Here is a 20,500-nt window from a genome sequence, read left to right on the forward strand (position 1 = left end):
CAACATGTTCACATGCATTGGAGTCAGGAAAGCGGTCAGATGCAACTTTTCTGAGGCTTTCAATTCCACAAGAAAACATCAGATTTGTATCAGAGTGGTCTGGTTGGATAGCTGGGGTGCTCTGGTTTCCCCCAGTGTTTATTTGGTCCCAGGGTATCAAATATTTTTCCATTTATAAGTTTTTTTAAATTTATGAAAAATAATGTCAGCATGCACTCAACTATGATATTGTTTATTTTATTATTATTATTACAAATACTTTTTCTATCTCCATTTGAGAATGCGTCTTGGCACCTTTCTGAGTGTTCTTATTCTTTCCTAGGTTAACGTCATCCTTACCCAACAGCCTAGAAACGGCTTGTTTTACATATTTTTTGTTTAATCCAAACCACTGCCGCGCATGAATTCGTTGCGTCGCTTTTATTTTGAAGGTGTCTCACGCCGCTCGCTCGTCGCCGGCTCGCTGCAGACTACCGTAATGCACAGTGTTGTCAACCGAAGTGGCGGCTCACTTGACTTCGCTTTTGCGAGTGGAGGCTGGCTTAACCGCAGTCCCAGATCAGATGTTCCTCGTTTAATGATTCTTGTTTGTTTTTATGTTTTGAAAATACGACATTTTTAATGCAGGTCATTTAATAATATTTTGTTGTACTTATCTGTCACTTCTTAAAGGACGGTCCCTGAAAATATTGTCTGACATTAAACCGGTTCGTGGGGGAAAGAAAAAAGGATGGGGACAGCAGACTGAGTTCCTAATTTCATGAGTGACACAGCGACAGGTATGCATAGTTATTATATTACGGTGAACACTACATTATTTTAGCAATCCTCGCCGTGTTTTTGTGGCTGCACCTCTTGACAGTGACGTTCTTGCCATTTAGGCACACCGCGAATGAACTTCGAAATGCAGGTAGTGTGCAGTGTCAGTGTGCACAGCTTCCTTCAGTGCAGGGGTCGGGAAACTATGGCTCGCGAGCCATATATGGCTGTTTTGATGATTGCATATGGTTCGCTGATAAAACTAAATACATATTCTCGTTTTTTCGCCGTTCATTTCATGTTGGGGCTGCAGTTGACGGAAAGCGCAATTGTGATTGGATGACACTGACCTAGGTTGACCGAAAGCGCAATTTTGATTGGATGATACTGGCCGTCATGTTGAAACAGGTAAACGCCCCTTTAAATGAGCCCAACGAGTGCACTTCAGCTTGAATGCACAGGAGCATTAGCCTTTGAGGAGAGAAAATGTTCTGATTCTAATTTGCAATGAAACAATACCATCGATGAAACAGTCGAATGTCAGTGACATTTTAATAAACCCCATGTTTAACGTTAGCATCAACATACTTCTGCGAGAAGTATATTGCAGATAGCAAGTGTGGAAGCTTATGAGCCGTGTGCAGGCTAGCTAGCAGTAACTTCGCCTATGGAAGTTGTTTCATTCTGATCGTTTGGCTGGATTTTTACCAATCACGAGGAACGGAAACCATTCATGTTAACGGTGAGTACTATCACAAAGTTATTTTAAATAATACATTCTGATATTTTGTTGAAAAGTGGCCGCGCGTGCGTGCGTGTTTGCGTGTGCGTGTTTGTGTGTGTGTGTGTGTGCGCGCGCGAGTTTGTATGTGCGCGCACGCCCGTGTGTGTGTGTGCAAGCGTGCGTGTGGCTCTCACTGAAAAACATTTCTAAATATTTTACTTTTATGGCTCTCTTAATCAAAAAGGTTCCCGACCCCTGCTTCAGTGAGTCTCTATCATGCATACTACTGTGCACGAGCAGTCACGTGATGGTGCGTGCGTGCGTGCGTGTGATGTATGTTAAATACAGATACAAATTAAATAATGAATAGCCGGGGAGGGGGTTCTGTAATTGACAACTGATTAGTCCATGGTGCACCCCGCCTCTCTTCGTTTTTCAATTCAAACAGAAGAATTTCAACATGATATTCACGACTGTACTGTATGTTTGTGTCCATTAAAAATGAAATTTATATATTATATAAAATAGTACTTGAATAATGAGGTCAATTCCTTTATTTTATTTTTGTCCCCTGAAGCAAATGGATTTCAGATTTGGTTTGACACCACAAAAATGACCACTTCAAGACTATTTGAATGATGACGGGAATGATGTGGCTAATGCAGAGACCTTATTGTCCTCCTTTGTGACACACTTTAATTTACGCAATTTACACAGTTCCACAAATGGCTGCCTAGGCAAATAATGTATTTCAGTTTCCAAAGAGGCTGCGACATTCCTTGTTACACTGCCAGTTAAAGAGTGCAGAAATTCCACAAAGGCAACCCTAAACCACTGACAAACAACAAGGATTTCTGTCATTTGGATACGACCATGTGTTTAAATAGACCCGTTGGACTTTCTCCTCAGGCAGTGAGCTTCTCACACTGTAGACCACAGCACTCGCTCTGCTCTGGTGAGGAAAGCACGTCTTTCTCAAATGACGATGCAAGCGACTTTCTTCCCATTTCTCCTGATTGCCGCCCATGTGTCATTACCATTGGAGCTACCCCTTCAGCAGAACGTGAGTTTGAGCTCAGGAACGCACGCGGACATGTTAGCCAGGAGGACGCATAATTACATGCTGCAAAGTCCTGGATGTATGAGGAACCGTCTTCTCGGCCACTTTCTGGGTGAGTTTGCTTCTGTGTCTTGGTCTGGTATTGGTGTGGATTCTCAGTAGGCTCCAGTCCTCATGCAGCAATGTACATTAGTTGATCATTTTTGGGACTTGTACAAATGTACATCATAGATCTAACAGTGAAAAATAAACACGAAGCTGAAAATTTGCAGATGAAGTTAAAAGGGATAAACGTTCAAAATGCCTACTTGCTGGACATTTTTTTAACATTTCAGTTGGTCCTGTAAATCGTACATCGTCCCGAATTTTAGCTATGAAGGTGGTAAAGGGCCACCATTTATCAGATTGACGCCCATTATAAACGGCAATTTTCAATCCACTATAATCCTTGTGGTTTATTAAATTTTCTCGTAATTTTCTCAAAATCACTTCCCCCTTACGACGACACCGCTTCAAATTGAAATTTGCGGATTGAGCGTGGTTAACTCTTTTGTCCACCAGATGGCGATTAAACCAAATTTATATTTCACCTCCCAGGGGATACCGTTACAGACAAAACGCACGCCCCAACATACATTCAGTCATACATTTTGTTGAAAGAGATCTTTACGACTCTGTATGGATGTCAACGCACGTGTGAGGCACATAGAACAGTACTGCTCAAAAACACCAAAGCAGTACTTACCCACCATTTTGTGCTCAACAAATCTATGGTCGCACGTTTCTGCACGGCCACCCAAGTCAGACGGACATAGCTAATTGGTGCCACCAAATTAGAAGTCCGACAGCGAACGTGGACATGCTATAAAAAGAATCAGGGTTCTGATTGCTTTTATTATTAAGAACAAAAACAAAGTTCAGAGTTGTTTTGCCTCTTTTGGGTTCTTTTTTTCAAGTTTGTACAGTTGTTGCTGGTTGTTTTGGTTGTTAAAAATTATGTTAGTTCAACATTTTTCATAGTTTTTATAACTTTTTGACAGTGGCGGTCCGTGCATTTCACACCTAGGCCTTCAGTGAAGTCCTCCTTAGTCCGACTTGAACAAATATCCCTCGTAATACCATAATTTATGACACAACGGCTGGAGATATCATTTACAAAAGCACACGCACGCAGTACTGGGCCTGGCTTCACCTTAATGGTCTACAACACAGGCTATTTTCCGGAGCAATTACACATCAATAAATCTGCATCAGCAATTAGAACTTGTCACTATACGTGATACTGCAAACACTTAAAAATAAAAGGAAATTTAATATATATACATATATATAAATCATTTGTCCACAAAGTTTTATTAAGTCCACCAAGAATATGCAATCTTTAACAAGATTGTACGCTAAATTACAAAATGTCAGTTTAATATAAAAAAACAACAAGACATTCACAAAACGAACTATTTGTTGAAAATAAAAGTAAACAAATCTTTTTCATTTGTTCTTCAGAATAGGCCTACATGCGACAGCGAGTTGTCCTCTCCTTCAGCCATTGTGGGTTAAAAAAGCGAGTAGATATACTTGGTTTTTCTGCTAAAGTTTCCGGGTCTGATCTGTTGTAGCTTGGTTGATTTGCATAGCGCTGCCTCCGCTGAGGGCTGAGGTAAAGTGAGTATCCAATCACAGGACGCGTACATGTCATGTTCAACGCGAGGCCCTCTAGCTGGCCTTACTGTGCCAACTCGTGATCTGATTGGCTATCGCAACTGTATATCAACTACATGTGCCCGTTCATGTACAGCGCACAGACGCCCTCACTGTTGATTCTGAAGGCGTCGGTCAGATTTCATACAGCCTGGTGACACAAGCTATCTGAATTTTGATTGGATTAAAAACTCTGACCTAAAACTACAACACTGAAGCATAACCAAATGGATATAATATAACATCAAGAAAACAGTATGTAGAATAATTATATATATATATATATATATTTAGAAAAAATACTTTTTTAATGAAATTGACTTTTATTATAATTATGATAATGATATCTGATTATGTTAGGCCAGCAGAGAAGGCCTTGCTGGCTCTGACGGCCCACCACTGCTTTTTGATTATTTCAATGTTCTAATTACCACATACAACATTTTTTTTCACTCTACATACATACCTATCTACATACACCTAATACACAATATCGGACATATCGAGTTAGTGCTACTTATATAGAGTCATAATACAATACTGTACTTCATTTCGTCTTCAAACAGAAGAACAAATTAATCAAAACTTCAGGATGTTCCAAAAGTCTTGGGCAGGGGGCACATTTAAAGTCTCCATATCTCTTTAACTGTGAATGGAAGTAAGATAAAAGTTGTGCCATTTTAAAGCTACTGTAATTACATAAACTTTTTTTTTGTCAGGCATTTTTTTTTGACCCATTTCTTGTCAGACCCATTAATGGCGTTCACTCAACGAGAAAAGGCGTTTTGTGTGGTTGAATTAGCAAAAACCAAATCATGGACTGTTGTTCACTTGACTATCGCCTTGATGTATGTCGTGTGACCAAAGGTTCTCACATTGAACATCTTTTAACATTCCATATAAAAATGAGATTTAAAGCTTTCTGAATTTACCAGATGCATTTTTATATCCTTCATACTTTCAGAGATATTGTCTGATGTTACTGAACATTTTGAGAGCTTGAAAGCAAACTAACCCTTCGAAAATCACAACACCTGAAAACCAGCCATTATCTGAATATAATAATATAACAATAATACATTTTATTTCTTAGCGCCTTTCAAAACTCTCAAGGACACTTTAGAGTCATGGGATCAGAACTTTTTTTTTTGTGTGGGTGAGCAGCGGCAGCCATTTGCGCCAGCGTTCACTGTTTCCTTTAATAATATGGTGTATGTCACGTTTAGTGTAAAATGGCCATTGAATAAAAAACAGAAATATTGTTTCTGTAGTTTTTGATATATTGAAGGTTCTATTCATGTTATATGCAATATTAGGACTGGATTTTATGATTTCTTTCCCATCTGCTGCACGCTTACTATTATTGCCATACATCTGCTGTTGTGGCTCATAGAGGGCTTCAGATAGCCATGGTGCTAAAAGGGCTTCCTGACTTTTACAAACCATTCGTTGTGCACGTCACCCAAACTAATGACAGAATGACTTTCGGCGAATTCAAAACTAAGCTAAGAAGTTTTGAGAATACTGAAAAGTATGGAAAAGGTGACCAGAGTGCCAACAAAGACAACGCAATGAAAACCAGCGGGACTACAAAACCGCATGGGAGAGGGAGAGGAAGGAAATGGACCTGGCTGATATCGAGTGCTACACCTGTGGTAAAAGAGGGCACATGGCCAGGACATGTCCTCACACTTCCCAGCCAAGAAGAGAGGAAAGAAGGTGCGACACGCCACATCAAGGCCGACGCGGTCGAGGACGCAACGTCATGAAGGGAGCTGCTGATGAGATCGAGTCAGAGCACACATCATTCTTCTTCAATCTAAATGGCCATCCGACAAGTGGAAAGGCTTTATAGTCGACAGTGGCGCCACAGCACATATGGTCAATGACGCCACGAAGTTCAGAACAGTCGACAAAAGCTTCAAACCCGAGGACCACATCATTGAGCTTGCAGACGGAACCAATGTGAGCGGAATGGCAAAGATGAGAGGCGAGGCTGAGGTCTACTTGCTGGACAGCGAGGGACGACGCGTGAAGACGAGACTCAAGCAAGCGCTCTACATCCCAGCATTTCCGCAGAACATCTTCTCCGTCAAAGCAGCAACAGCGAGTGGAGCAGAGGTCCGCTTCAAAGACGATGATGACTGGTTAGTCCACAGGGATGGGACAAAATTCAAAATGGAGGGCTTTGGTAGAATGTATTACCTAAACACAATAGAAGAGAAAAATGTTGATGAAGCATATGGTTGTTATGATATCCAAACTTGGCACAAAATACTGGGTCATTGTAACTTCAAAGATGTTGCTAAATTAGAAAAAGTGGTTAAAGGAATGTCCATTAGAGGGAAACACGAGCCTAATCAAAACTGTGAAATATGCACACAGGGCAAGCTGACACAGAGCAGAAGCAGACATGCAGATGCTAAAGCTGCAACTGTGCAGCTAGTGCACACAGACCTGTGCGGTCCAATAACTGACAGGTAGAAATGGCTACAGGTACTCAATAGCATTCACTGACGACCACAGTGGGATGATTTTCCCATATTTTATTAAGGCAAAGGTCTGACACGACAAAGGCTACAGAAAAATTCATAGCCGATGTAACCCCATATGGAAAAATAAAATGCATCCGATCCGACAACGGCACTGAGTTCACTGGGCAAGAGTTTCAATCTTTACTAAGAAAGAATGGGATAAGGCATGAGACGAGTGCACCCTACTCGCCTCAACGGTACTGCCGAGAGAGGTTGGCAAACACTATTTGAGATGTCTAGGTCAGGGGTCGGCAACCTTTACGACTCAAAGAGCCATGCACCTAGACCAGACATGGGCAAACTACGGCCCGTGGGCCACATACGGCCTGTTAGGCTTTTTAATCCGGCCCGCCGAACTTGCCCAAATTATAGTAAAAACAGTGTCTGAAACTCATGACAAAAAGTTAGCGGACAACAGGACAGATAACTGAAAAGTTGCCTGCCCCATTTTTCACAACTTGAAACACAATGAGACAACTAATCACATTAAAAAACATTGTCACAAAGTATAAAGTTTTCTTTAAATCAAGAATGTACCTACAACAAATGCTACCTTGCTTAATTTACGATAAATGCGCATGGCTGTAGATTTTGCTGCAGTAGTCGATTGTCATTGTGGTGCGCAATGCAACGTTTGCATTGCTTCTTACGAGCCACTAATCCCGTTTCATAAGTCTCACGTACACTTTACAGTCAAGGTTTAATGTAAATTTACATTTTGTAGCGTCACATATTTTGTTAGCTTCCATTTGAATCTTTCTTCTGGGCTGAGGTTCTGTGCATCTATTTTGGAAAATGACATGCAATTGCACGACTTTATAACGCTTCCGAAAGTCCGGAAGAAAGAAGCAGGCTTCTGATTGGCTGCCGTGCCGAGTATCCAAATTTCAACTGCAGGTAGCCTACGTCTGTGTGCTCGGCGACTGTACAGGTGTATTGTTTGCGCATGAAGGTGAGGGCGTCAGTGGAGAGTTTGTTGAGCGCGCGGTCCGGACAAACCATCTATGATTTGGCGGAATTTAACACAAGTAGGTATTATGAGCTTGAATATTTCGTTGTGTAATAATATGTTTTGAATGTTGAAAGTGATTCTATTTTTCAATAAATGTTGATTTCTTTAACTTTGCCCCTTCAATGAAAACTTATTAAAAACAGACGCAATCTTGATAAATCACAGTGCATATGTTATTTTAATCTATTTCCATTTCCTCCTCCAAGTATCTGCGAAATAGTATGTAAACGCCATATTCATTGAGACAAATTTATTAACTGATCAGGGATATTTTTCACATTTGAAAGACACACTACATTTAAAGGACAACCGGCACCAATTTTTTTTGTATCCCACTGACATCAGAAAAACGTTTTATAGCATCTAAAATACCCAAATCAGGCAGGCTGATATGTTTAGTTAAATGAAAAACACCAATAAAAATGACTTCAAAATGAATCCGGAAATGGCCAGTTTCAGAAGGTCCCACCCCCTTGTTCGTGACGTCACGCCAAGGCGTCTTGCCTTGCTCGAGAATCAAAACAATGGCTTCAGATTCTGAGAAGATGTTTTCTTATTACTCATCCAGTTATGAATATGATTCAAATAGTTCTGAAGTGGAAAGCATAAATGTTTGCAATTGATTCAAGGAGTCCTCCCATATCAATTCAAGCCGTCAATGACAGCAACGTAGCACCCAGAAAATGCAGAAGATTGTGCCCAAGCTCCGTTGGAAATGGGCTCATTTGTCAGCTGGGAATTTGTGTCAGCGAATATCAAATAGTTGTCTTGGTGCAACACACAACGATTCACCATGGCGTTATTTATGTGTTTTCCTTCTAATTTCGCCATCAACACGGATCAACACGACGTTTTCAGACCAAACAAAGTACCGCAAAATGCATTGTGTGTCGCTTTCTCGGTCAGGGGCGGTCCAAACGTGACATCACATGGGGATCGTCATCAACTCGATAACAAGACTTCATGAATATTCAGCGCAAGTCTTAAAACGTAAACTATATGCTGTGGAATCTTTGTAAAATACGCTCAGTCGAAGTCATTTGAAGTGATTTTATAAATTATGGACATAACTTGTCCGGAGGCGTCGGTTGTCCTTTAATGCTTTAGGTTTAGTATTTCCGGCCCAAACACTCCCTCCAAATGCTCCTGGCCCGGCCCCTCTGTCAAATTTTAGAACCCAATGCGGCCCGCGAGTCAAAAAGCTACCATTTTGGTTACTGTTAAAACGCGAGGACTGCTGCCAGAATGACTAGCGCAACACATATAAATAAATAAATAAACAAATAAATACATAAATAAATAGAAGGAAACTGAAAATTTCGAGAGATTGAAAGGGGAAAACCAGTCATTATTTAGACATAATACAATGAAACCCACTTCACTTCAGTATCGCATAAGAGTTAAAGTTGTTTCATGCAGGCATAGCCTGTACTAAAAATCACGTTGTGAAAAACCTTTCCCATTTACAGTTCTCCTAAATGTAAAAAAAACCCAAAACTTTTTGTTCTTGAGGTCATCTGATTTAGTCTAAAATCTTTGCAGTTGTTCATCCCGTGAAATCACAACGGAGCAATGATGTGTCCATATTCGACCTGAGGAGAAAGCGTTATGTGTGCATGGATTCTGAGGGGGAGCTCTACAATTTTGTGAGTATTTTTTTCTAAACTTTGATTGCCTCCGGATAACTGCAAATCCAGTCCACAGTGTTTATCGCAGGGACTACGTTCCAGACCAAACAGACTCAACTGAGTAATAATACAGCTTTTCAAGTGTTCCTTTACAGCCTCTTATGCGCTGTAAAAGTCCGAGCACGCTTGCTTGAAGCCATTTGTCATCCCCAGTTGAAGTTGACGGCAAAAATGACCAAAAACAAATAAAAAACATTTTATATTTACCGGTAAACATTGAAATTATCAACCAAACAATTTGATATGTTGAACGTCGGGTAACTTAATGCTAACATACTGTATCATGTGAAATGCCATAAAGCAAAATCAGCATTGATGTGATGGTAATCAAAACATTTTCAATACACTCTCACTGCTTTGTGGGAATGACATCTTTAACTGGACATTGGGGAGCTTGTCTGGCTCTTGTTGCTTTTGAAAAGGGAAATAATAATTATAATAATGCATTTAATTTATAAGCGCCTTTCAAAATTCTCAAGGTCACTTTACAGTCACAGGATAAGTTTCAAGTCAAAATCTTTTCTTTACAATATGTTCTATGCGCGGCTCGGTGGATAACTGGTTAGCACGGCCATCTCACAGTGCAGATTTTTTGTTCTTCAGTCACTCTGAATTCCTCCCATATTCCAAAAACATACATGGCAGGCTGATTGAACAGGCTAAATTGTCCCTAGGTGTGATTGTGAGCCATTGATGTTTATTTGTCTCTGTGTGCCCTGCGATTGGCTGACAACCGGTTTACGGTGTACCCCAACTACTCGTGCAGACTCACAGAGGTGCATAGAGCACATTACTGTCAATATTTTTTTGGGACTTCCCTTTTAAGTAAGTTACATCAGTAGACCATAGCGCAACATGGCGTGTTGTGGAATTACACGTTGGGTGCGCAATTCTAAATTCAGATTAGCCTGTTGATGGTGAAAACGATCATATTAAAGTTTGCACAATTGCTACAGCGGGGAAACACTGAAAAGCACATTGTTGTTCTTTTCTTCCTAAACAGAAGCATAATATCTGGAGTGACTGTGTCTTCAGTCGAATTGGCTTCATCAGTGCAAAACAGCGTGGGGTGATTTACTCTCCAAAAACAAGTCAGTTTCTACGCTCTCACCCTGAATCATCAGGGCTGTGGTCCGTCTTGCCAAAGCGCTTCCTGGCCCGCTTGGTGACGAGACATAGGAGGAGCGAGGAGGTGAACCCATCCGACCCATTAAGGTCCGAATCGGATCCCTTTCATCCCATGAAGGAGCACAAATATTCGGATCAGGGCGAGCCTGAACCGGACCAGACGGGAGCCGTGTCAAAAGAGACCATCACCTCTAGTGACGATGACCCTTTTAAGGTCTTACATGCAAACGGGCCCGTGAGTCCAGTCAAGACCAACATAGCCGACCGAGCGGAACAAGACTGATGTCATCAACTTGGGCAATTGTGGTTTAAAGTTAAAGAACGTACATCGGAACATCTAAAAGTAAACATGGTCTGTTGCCGAAAATGTTTTCAAATTTTTCCAGGCAGATTTTTTAAAATACTGTCAATGAGAATTGACAATGATGCACTCCCTGCATCCCACCTCTTCTTATAACACAGGAATACAAAAAGTAGTTCACCACTTTAAATGGAAAAAAAGCAAGTGCTGTCTATTTTGGCACTGGAGCCTTCTTATGTGACTTGATCTACCGTCCCCTCCACAAATATGGGAGCGGCAAAGTCAGTTCACTGTTTTTTGTTGGTGACTGAAGAGTTTTATAGATGGGAAGACAAATTGGAAACCAAAGTTCAAATTTTCAGCTTGTATTTCTTGGTATTTACATTGAGATGTGCGAAACAACACAGGACATAACACTTATTCAATTTTAAAGTCCATGAAACCACTTTCTCTTGCAATACACACAAAAATTCTTCCAACCTAATCAGGCCAAGTCTCATCATGCAACAAGATAATGACCCATAGCAGACTGCCAACACAGCAAAGGATGTCATCAGAGGGGTGAAAAAAAATCAAAGGTCGTAGACTGGCGGACTTTAACAGAGTCTCGCCTCTACATTTTACCTGCTAAAGAGGAGACTGAATAAAGAAACTCTCAGCAATTAATCCAAGAATTGAAAGAAGCAAGAGAAAAGGCTTGGAAAAGCATCATTTGCCATTCTCATCGTTTTGGAGAGGCTCACTGAATTGAGTTCTTGTGTGATATGCGAAGATCTTGGGTCTGAAGGCATATTTTGCAAAAACCCGAGGAAGACTTTGAAATGATGTTAATCACATAAACCACTATCGTCCATTTACAAAGTGCGCCAACACACAGTAGCAAGGAAGTGTTTCCTGTTCGATCCGATTTTCCCAAATGCAGTCCTGGAATAATAATCACGCCGTGACAGGATGTGTTACGTCACTGTTAGTTGGAAACATTGGATGGCATCATGAGAGGTTCAGCGCACAGCTGTCCTTTAAACTATTTTGTCGGTTAAACATTGGGCGATATTCAGCAAATGTTGGGAATTGAATCATCCCTGTGAGCAAGAACAACTATTTATAAATGTGTTGATTTTTGAAATGCTTCATTTTTGGTTGAGCATCATCGGCCTTTGCGTTTGCAGTTCTTCATATCGGGTGCCGGACACCAACTTGTACAAACGATGAAGGTATTTATTTATTGGAAAAACAAAGCAGATGTTGGAACTCTTTATTCCTGCTGAATGTTTCCATTGCTGTGGTTCCTTTATGCTTTGTATCCAAATAGGCTTGATGCAGGATTACTCTGTGACATTGAACACTCAAAATTGTCCCGATGTGTGAGATTGAGGGAGAATGGATGTCAGGTTCTGTGTGCCCTCCGATTGGCCGGCAATCGTTTCAGGGCGTCCCCCGCCTACTGTCCGAAGACGGCTGGGTTAGGCTCCAGCAACCTTTGCGACCCCTGTGAGGATAAAGCGGTTCTGAAACTGACTCAATTAATGCTTTCCTCCCTTTTTTTTATTTTGTTTGTGAGTGTCTCGTTTGGTTGTTGCGTCCACTTGTATACGTTTACTCTCTTGTGTGACCCAATCGGCTCCCTCCTCCACTGTCTTGTCCACGTGTTCTGAGTTGACTTGTTTGTTTTTAGTTACTTTCTTTCATCTTTGATGGTTCACTGTCTTTGTCACGTCTAATTGCTTGTGTTTGTGTCGTGACTTATTATTACTTATTATTTAGTTACTTTGATTCTTGTTGTTTTGGACTTGTGCTTATTTATTGTTTTGGTTTACACTCTAGACTTGGTTTATCTTTTGTTCATTTGCATTCAGATTTTTGACAGGGATTATGATTTTCTACCACCAGAATTGCGCATTGGGCTGTTACCCTTGTTTACTGTTGTCAATGTTTCTTTCTCCTTAACTCATTCACTACCAGACATGTCCAAAAATGTGTCCACTCCAGTGCCATGGTTTTTGTCATTGTCACTCGAATTCCAGGACCCACAGAATATTGAGTTTTAGGACTACATAAACATTCAATGCAGCGTACGAAACCTTAAACTCTCTTCTTTCATCATAAAAAGGTTACCGGTAATTCCTACATTTTATGGGTCTGGAGTTATATGAGTTTGAAATGAGGGTGGCTGTCCAAAATACAATTCAATGCGCACATATTAGTTTATATAGCGCTTTAACAACAGCTGAAGCTGGAACAAAGCGCTAACATGGGGGAAAAAGGCAATGCTGCCCCCTGGTGGAAGGGGAAAAAAGCATTTCCAGAGGCCATGGCCAGCGCTTTATCGGCACCCAAACAAGAAAATAAAACCCAAACAAATTTGGGAATGGCGGTTAACGTCATTTTCAATTCCCAAATACATTTGTGAATGGCAGTGAATGAGTTCAATTTATGTTTCAGTTGCTCGGTACTTAGTTATGCACATGGACCTGCTCTCTATAGTTTGTATTTTCCTAGATAAAGACTTACTTTTCAACTTTCAATGTGTCATGTTTGATTCTGGATCCTAATTCTGCTCACTCTCATGACTCCCTTGTGTTAACAAATATATCGGGCATGTGATAATTTTGCGGGGCCACATTTTAGTTTCATTCAAAGGGCCATATTATCACAGTGAAGCCAAATAAAATGGCAAAGAAGTAGTTTTGAAATTAAACATCAGTAAAAACGGCATTGACTAAAAAGGGGGATTGTAATGAAATATGCTTACTTAAAAAAATGAGGACAATTTCAAATGGAGCTGTTTTAGCACGACATCAAGTGCATGCACATCGTTTGCTTTCACGGGTCACATATCCTGATGGTTGTAACAACTTGATAGTTCACCAATAGATGGCACTAAATTCGCCACACGGTGCCTATGTTTTCACATGATCTCCCCGGTTGACAAACAAACATCGAATCTGAGACACTTTGAAAGTGTCGTCATCCTCTTTGGACAAAGTGAGCACAAAGCGACTCACGCCGGCGTTGGGACTCAGAGAGAACATGCGTGCTCTGTTGCAGCCTTCTGGTAAGGGGCAGTGTAAATCGTCCACGAGGAAGCGTATGGTCATGCACAAGTAGGCCCCGTGGGAGACCACCAGGGCATGGGCGGGGAGGTCGTGCGCCTCTTCTCCTTCAACACGAGGTGCTGAAGAGCGCTCATCGTCACTTCTGCTGGCCCAGTGTTGGCGCCCGACTTGGTGAACCATTTTGAGCCAAAACTCTTTGACACGCTGCTTCACCTGAACACAAAACACATTTGTTTTTATAAGCACGAGCAAGGTCCAGCCCAACACATTATTTATGTAACCTTCACAAAAACATTTATAAATTGCTTTCAAAACTTGTCATCCATCAAAACATCTTGAATTCAACTTTGTGTGCTCTTTTTTTTTTTGAGTGTGAGCGCCGATGGATCATTGTTTGTCTCTGTGTTCCCTGCAATTGGCCGGCAACCAATTCAGAGTGTCCTCCGCCTAGTGCCTGAAGTGAGCAGGGATCGATCCCAGCACTCCCTGCGACCCTTGTGAAAGCGGATTGGAAAATGGATGGACACCGGCCTAGGTATACGCGCGCACACACACACACACCCAAATATGTCTCCATGTATGGCTGTCAGTGGAACTCATCACTAGTATTTCGTGATGATTTAGCTGCTGACAATAGTAGCATCACGACTTTTGAAGTGCCTCTGCGACGTTCTCACCTCATACTCAGCAAAATGCTATAAAAAGTCATCAAATAGTGTGTCACACCACAGATGGCGAATAACCCAAAATAGACTGCGAAAGAAAACCAATGGCCAAGTAAATCTGACCTTGTCCAACTGAGCCTGCATTTCACCTGTTAGTGATGGAGAAAGGCCCCAAGACCAAGCAAGAACTGAAGAATGTTGCAGTAGAAGCCCGGCAGAGCATCACCAGGGAGGAAATCCATCATCTGGTGATGTCTTGAGAGGGCAGACTTTAGACTGTAATTGACAGCAAAGAATTGGCAATTGGGTATCAAGGAGTCAAAATTTTAATGATGGAATTCATTTCTTCCATTGATTTTTGTCCCTTAAAAAGTAAGAGACGTACATAAAACGTTTTAATTTATTCCTACAGCGTGATTTGGATTGAAATTGAGCCCCCGATCCCCCATCCCTATGCGTCCGTCCAATGCCTCAAGTACAAAGGTGAGCTTTATGGTATAGTGCAGGTGTCGGGAACCTATGGCTCGCGAGCCATATATGGCTCTTTTAATGATTGCAATCTGGTTTCTATGTCACTGACCAAACTGGGGGCAACGAGCGCATTGGAATCTTGATGCATCAAACCGGAAGGACCAAGCTTCCAGGTGCTGATCATGAGTCTCAAATCTTTGGCAGTCACCATCATGTGCTTTTCCCAAGCTACGATGGAGCTGATTTAATTTCAGTCAAGAGAGGCAACTCGTTTCTCAAATTGAACATCCCAAACATGTGCGCACTTACACCAACACAGCGTCGAACACAACACAACAGAATCAGGTGGTGACATTCTCTCACACTGGGTAAAGCGGAGGCACTTTGATCAAGATGTCATTCAAGCATATGGACGCCAAAACCGCCTCACATGCGCTCCCTTGCGACTTTGTCCAGGAGTACAGACACTCAGCGGTTCTTCTGTTATGTCCTGCCCTCTAGTGGCATACCTTGTGCCCTGTAGTAATTTAATCTGCTCTGGTTGGACCAAAGCACTTGACGCAATTTCCAATTGTGTTTTGCCAGCTGGACACTGTCAGATTCCATGTTTGCAATTCGTATTCCTTCAATATTGCTTTAAAGAAAAGTAACAATTACGTTGCATAAAAGAGAAGAAGAAGGTTCGATCCTGCAAATAGTGAAACATTGAAGCAATTTAATTAGCTTTGGGTGTATATTTTAAGAAAAGCAAGCCCTTAGACTTCCAAAAGCTTTATTTGGGCTAAAATATGGGTGCCGTATCATTTTTCTAAGCTTTTGTAACATCGTGGAGTTAAGATGTTTGTGGACTTCAGGAAAGATTTAGATTCTGATACGTGATGTGGAAGGATTAAGTTAGAATTAAATTAAACAATTAGAAAAAAAGACATGTTGCGTCAAATATTCAATGAAGATTGAATATCTTAAAAACACAATCATTTCTCCCAACAGTCGCATAGACACCACCAAAATGGCAACTATCAAGAATCCCTTCATTTGTATTTTTGTGCCTCTATTTTATTTTGTCATACCTCTGAAGATGGAGGTTACTGATTCGCTGTGGCGACCCCTTGAAGGGAAAAGCCGAAAGGAAAAGAAGAAGACAGTACAATACAATACATATTGATGTAGATAGTACTTTAACAACAGCTGAAGCTGTAACGAAGCGCTTAACTATATACAGGAAATAAAACGGATTTGCCTTTCATTATTCAGTGGATTTGTATAAGGTCTATTTTTTACTCAGTGTCTTGTACTCACACCTTACCTACTTTTATGTAGGTAAGGTTTTTTGCAATATACTGTCTATTATTGTCTATTTTGCTATTTTTAAAAGGTAAAGAAAATGTGTACGTATTAACATTAGCTGATATTTAACACCAAACCCAGCACGATACATTTTTGGTTGCATCCCTCATCCCTATTTTCCAACTTGATAATGTGATGCTTAATGAATAGTTGAACTTGTATTATTTTACACTTAAATTTATTTTTTAACAAAGACCAGACTTTACATTAGAGCAGGGGTCGGGACCCTATGGCTCGCGAGCCATTTATGGCTCTTTTGATAATTGCATATGGCTCGCCGATAAATATTACATATTATAATACATATTGTCGTTTTTTTCGCCGTTCATTTCCCGTTGGGGCTGCAGTTGGCGGAAAGCGCAATTTTGATTGGATGACACTGACCTAGAATGGCCGAAAGCGCCATGTTGATTGGATGAGAGTGGCCGCCATGTTGAAACAGGTAAACGCCCCTTTAAATGAGCCCAACTTGTGCACTTCAGCCTGAATGCACCGGAGCATTAGAGGAGAGAAAATGTTCTGATTCTAATTTGCAATGAAACAATACCATCGATGAAACAGTCGAATGTCAGTGACATTTTAACAAGCCCCATGTTAACGTTAGCATCGACATACTTCTGCGAGAAGTAGATTGCAGATAGCAAGTGTGGAAGCTTATGAGCCGTGTGCAGGCGAGCTAGCAGTAACTTCGCCTCTGGACCGGCAAATTGAATTTCATTCCAATTTTTTTTCCTGGATTTTTACCAAACACGAGGAACGGAAAACCATCCATGTTAACGGTGAGTACCATCACAAAGTTATTTTAAATAATACATTCTGATATTTTGTTGAAAAGTGGCCGCGCGTGCGCGTGTGTGTGTGCGCACGCGCGCACGCGAGCGTTTGTATGTGCGCGTGCGTGTGGCTCTCGCTGAAAAACATTTCTAAATATTTTACTTTTATGGCTCTCTTAGTCAAAAAGGTTCCCGACCCCTGCATTAGAGGGACAACTCATAGTAGAGGCTTTGGAGAGAAAGTCAGAGAGGCCAGACTGAGATGGTTTGGACATGTCCAGAGGAGAGAGAGTGACTATATAGGGAGAAGGATGCTGAGCCTTGAACTGCCAGGCAGGAGACCGAGAGGACGACCGAAGAGGAGGTTTATGGATGTGGTCAAAGAGGACATGAAGGTAGCTGGTGTGAGAGAAGAGGATGCACAAAACTGGGATAGATGGAGGACATTGATTCGCTGTGGCGACCCCTGAGGGGAAAAGCCGAAAGGAAAAGAAGAAGAGACTTAAATAAGTAGTCCGGCGCAATGTTATTAATTTATTCCAAAGGAATCCGAAATCTAGGGTGAATCATTGGGAATGCAAATTCTGTATTGCACAACATATGTATGGGCAAAGGACCCACAAAAGAAGCATCACAATGCAAATATCAAATAACTACTAACGTTGTCTGTGTAAGCTCTCAGTCGTACAGGAGTGGTCCATCGATGAGAAGGTTTCTTCAGCCGTCATCTGTACAAAAGTGAAGGTTTCGGACGTTTCGCCTCCTATCCAAGAGGCTTCGTCAGCGAACTAAAGTCTGACTGGTCGTATCGGCCCCATTGTCTTTATTGGGTTGAATCAATATTTGGAAACAGGCATAGCTTAGAATTCAAAACAATACTAGTTATGCTCCAAAAGTTGACATAGGATGATCATTTTTTGTAGAAGCTTTGTTCTCCCGTATCACGTCTTTTATTTTGCAGTACAAGCATTGTAGCGCTTTGTTAGCCTCATATGGAGTACAGTATATCAGAGCCTCACCTGCTCTTGAGTCTCTCCTTCAGGAGGCGTGAAGGCCCCCCAAGACTGACCGGCAGCTCTGGCCATATCTTTCGCATCTTGCAATCGCTTCCCTTCTGCTATCCCAAAGCTCTAAAAAAGAAAACAAAACGATAAATTAAAGGAACATTGTTTATTTGACAGGAATAACTTCTTCACGTATATAAGGGAGCTTCAATTTAACTGACTTTCTCCTTGAGTAGAGGGTCACGCACCAGCTGTAGACCGGCACAACTGCTGTTGTATTTCACAATGGTTTCGGCAGTCTGGAGAAAGGAAGAACAGCAATTATCCGTCCGGTTTTTGATAACGCTTAGTCTGTTCTGGGTCCAGGGAAGCTGTCAATCCCGGGGGACATGGAAAGACAAAAAAATAAAGGCAAATCCAAATCCAAAGACATGCCCATGCTGCTTCCACATCATAAACACGTTCGATATAGCACAGCACAGATTTGAACCTCAAACCTCAAAACTGTGAGGCAGACATTCTAGCAATTCTGCCAAGATATTGAAACACAACTTGATGTGCTTTCAGGTGAAAAACGGTTTTAATCTGGACCTGATTAATTCTGCTTCCATTATTTTCCTCTCGGGAAAAATGAGCTCCTGCCAGCATTGCAGAACAGACTGTGTTTGGGCTTTTTTTCCCAATAAGTCATCAGACATCTTTTCCCTCTCCCCTTTTAATTACAAAACATCAAACCTGCCGCGCTCGCAGCATGTCACTGACGAACAGGTTGGAGAACTTGATGTCCTTCAGGTAGCGACCTGCAGCCTCGGCCTGCTGCAGGCCAACTTCAGACAATGGACAGTCGATGGTCTGGCCTGTATTCAAGACAGACAGACCACAATCAAAACAAGTGACATGAAAGAAATTAGATCCTTTGTGACTTTTTTTAGATAATACTTTACCTTGAAGCAGACCCTCCTTATTGAACTCTGTTTCTCCACTGTAAGAAATACATTATTATATTATCCAAGATGTCACACACAGATAGCTACCACGAAACATACAGCACACTCATAACATTTGTTTGAATTTTGGCTCTGTCACTTTCATTTTATTGGTTTAATTTCGAAGGGACAGTGCTTTTGGCCTACAACTGACTGGTGAACAGTTCAAGTGAGCTGGGATAGGCCCCAGCCACTCCCTGCGACGTTGTTCAAGATAAACGGTGTTGAAAAAAAATAGTTGATGGGTGGGGCAGGGCATGTTAATTATGGTTTACATATTAATGTATGTCATGTCATCACTGTCGGCCAGTTTCCACTGTAGTCATTGTCAAGAATAAATACAATTCTCAACAGTACAAAGACCATTTATTCAATTTTCATTTGATTGTTTTAAATGCATAACCTCAAAATGTGTTGATTGAAATTATAGTTTTTTTACCCGTTTTGTTGGCGTTGGAGGACTGCAGGGCGTTTCGATTGAGGTCAAATTGCGTTACGTCGCTGGCTATCAGAACACACGTTAAGTTTTACGTAATAAATATTTTGTGTATGGTTTTGAGTTCGGCGACATTATTTCTGCTTAAATCAACGTGTTATTTTAAGCAAGTGCTTTGCTTCCAACTTCCAACCACTTCCAATCTATTTTGGGCGAAAATGAACACCGCCACACCGAGATAGCGTTATGGTGAGATGTGATGATTATTTGTGCACTCCGCCGGTCACTCTGGTATACTACACACTAATCGAGCCATCAACTCAAGGCATGCATGGTGTATGAAATACATTTGTTGTTCACAGTATGGATTTGACATCAGATAGCTTGCGGCTATATTGTGAGTAAAGTTGACAGGTAGAATATGGCTGTATGTGCTCTGTGAATTGCTGCTGCACTTACTGTCGAACAAATGTCAACCCGATCGTGAACGCCTTCATTTCCTGGAGACACTGCAGCGCACAGGAAGCAAAAAGGCGTATGTTTCAATGATGAGCGGCTTTCGACACGTTATGACCCGAGTTTCACAGCTACAAAAATACGCCAGGACCGTACATCCGGGACATGCGTACTGTCGGTAATATGTACGCAAGTAGATTTTGCAGAGCGTCGTTTTGCCACATTTACGGTAAAGGCTGTGCATTTTTTTTCAATTTCGAACATTGTACATTCGCAATCGATGAGTTGTTTTTTAGTCGTGGTATATATTAAAAAAAAAAATAAAGTCACAATAAATGATATTTTTGTTGAAAAAAAAACCCAATTCTGTTTAGTTTGATTGATACGCCGATAAAAACTGAA

At 41.2% G+C, this 20,500-nt stretch overlaps 2 protein-coding genes across 7 annotated transcripts; one reads left to right on the forward strand and one right to left on the reverse strand.

Annotated features, from left to right (window-relative positions):
• The first annotated feature begins 506 nt into the window (after positions 1-506).
• On the forward strand, positions 507-12,010 carry LOC148898111 (uncharacterized). Of its 2 annotated transcripts, none has more exons than XM_088997018.1 (4): positions 507-1,501; positions 2,393-2,655; positions 9,330-9,433; positions 10,479-12,010. In XM_088997018.1, the coding sequence occupies exons 2-4, from the start codon at positions 2,463-2,465 to the stop codon at positions 10,884-10,886; spliced, it is 705 nt and encodes a 234-aa protein (XP_088853144.1). In that variant the 5' UTR covers positions 507-1,501; positions 2,393-2,462; the 3' UTR covers positions 10,887-12,010. The 2 variants fall into 2 exon arrangements, with proteins under 2 accessions (XP_088853144.1, XP_088853145.1); XM_088997019.1 differs by having other exon boundaries at positions 507-779.
• A 137-nt stretch (positions 12,011-12,147) lies between these two features.
• Positions 12,148-20,397, reverse strand: tigara (TP53 induced glycolysis regulatory phosphatase a). Of its 5 annotated transcripts, XM_088997014.1 has the most exons (7): positions 20,102-20,397; positions 19,165-19,202; positions 18,956-19,077; positions 18,442-18,591; positions 18,236-18,346; positions 17,878-17,944; positions 14,913-17,682 (listed from the first exon to the last, which is right to left on the reverse strand). In XM_088997014.1, exons 1-7 carry the CDS (start codon positions 20,137-20,139, stop codon positions 17,393-17,395), a joined length of 816 nt encoding a protein of 271 aa, XP_088853140.1. In that variant the 5' UTR covers positions 20,140-20,397; the 3' UTR covers positions 14,913-17,392. The 5 variants fall into 5 exon arrangements, with proteins under 5 accessions (XP_088853141.1, XP_088853139.1, XP_088853143.1 ...); XM_088997015.1 differs by lacking the exons at positions 14,913-17,682; positions 17,878-17,944 and adding an exon at positions 12,148-14,173 and having other exon boundaries at positions 18,469-18,591; positions 20,102-20,271; XM_088997013.1 differs by lacking the exons at positions 14,913-17,682; positions 17,878-17,944 and adding an exon at positions 12,148-14,173 and having other exon boundaries at positions 20,102-20,269.
• Positions 20,398-20,500: the final 103 nt, after the last annotated feature.

The sequence above is a fragment of the Hippocampus bargibanti genome, linkage group LG05 (assembly GCF_051943395.1).
Source record: "Hippocampus bargibanti isolate YZ-2025 linkage group LG05, ASM5194339v1, whole genome shotgun sequence".
Classification (NCBI taxonomy): domain Eukaryota; kingdom Metazoa; phylum Chordata; class Actinopteri; order Syngnathiformes; family Syngnathidae; genus Hippocampus; species Hippocampus bargibanti.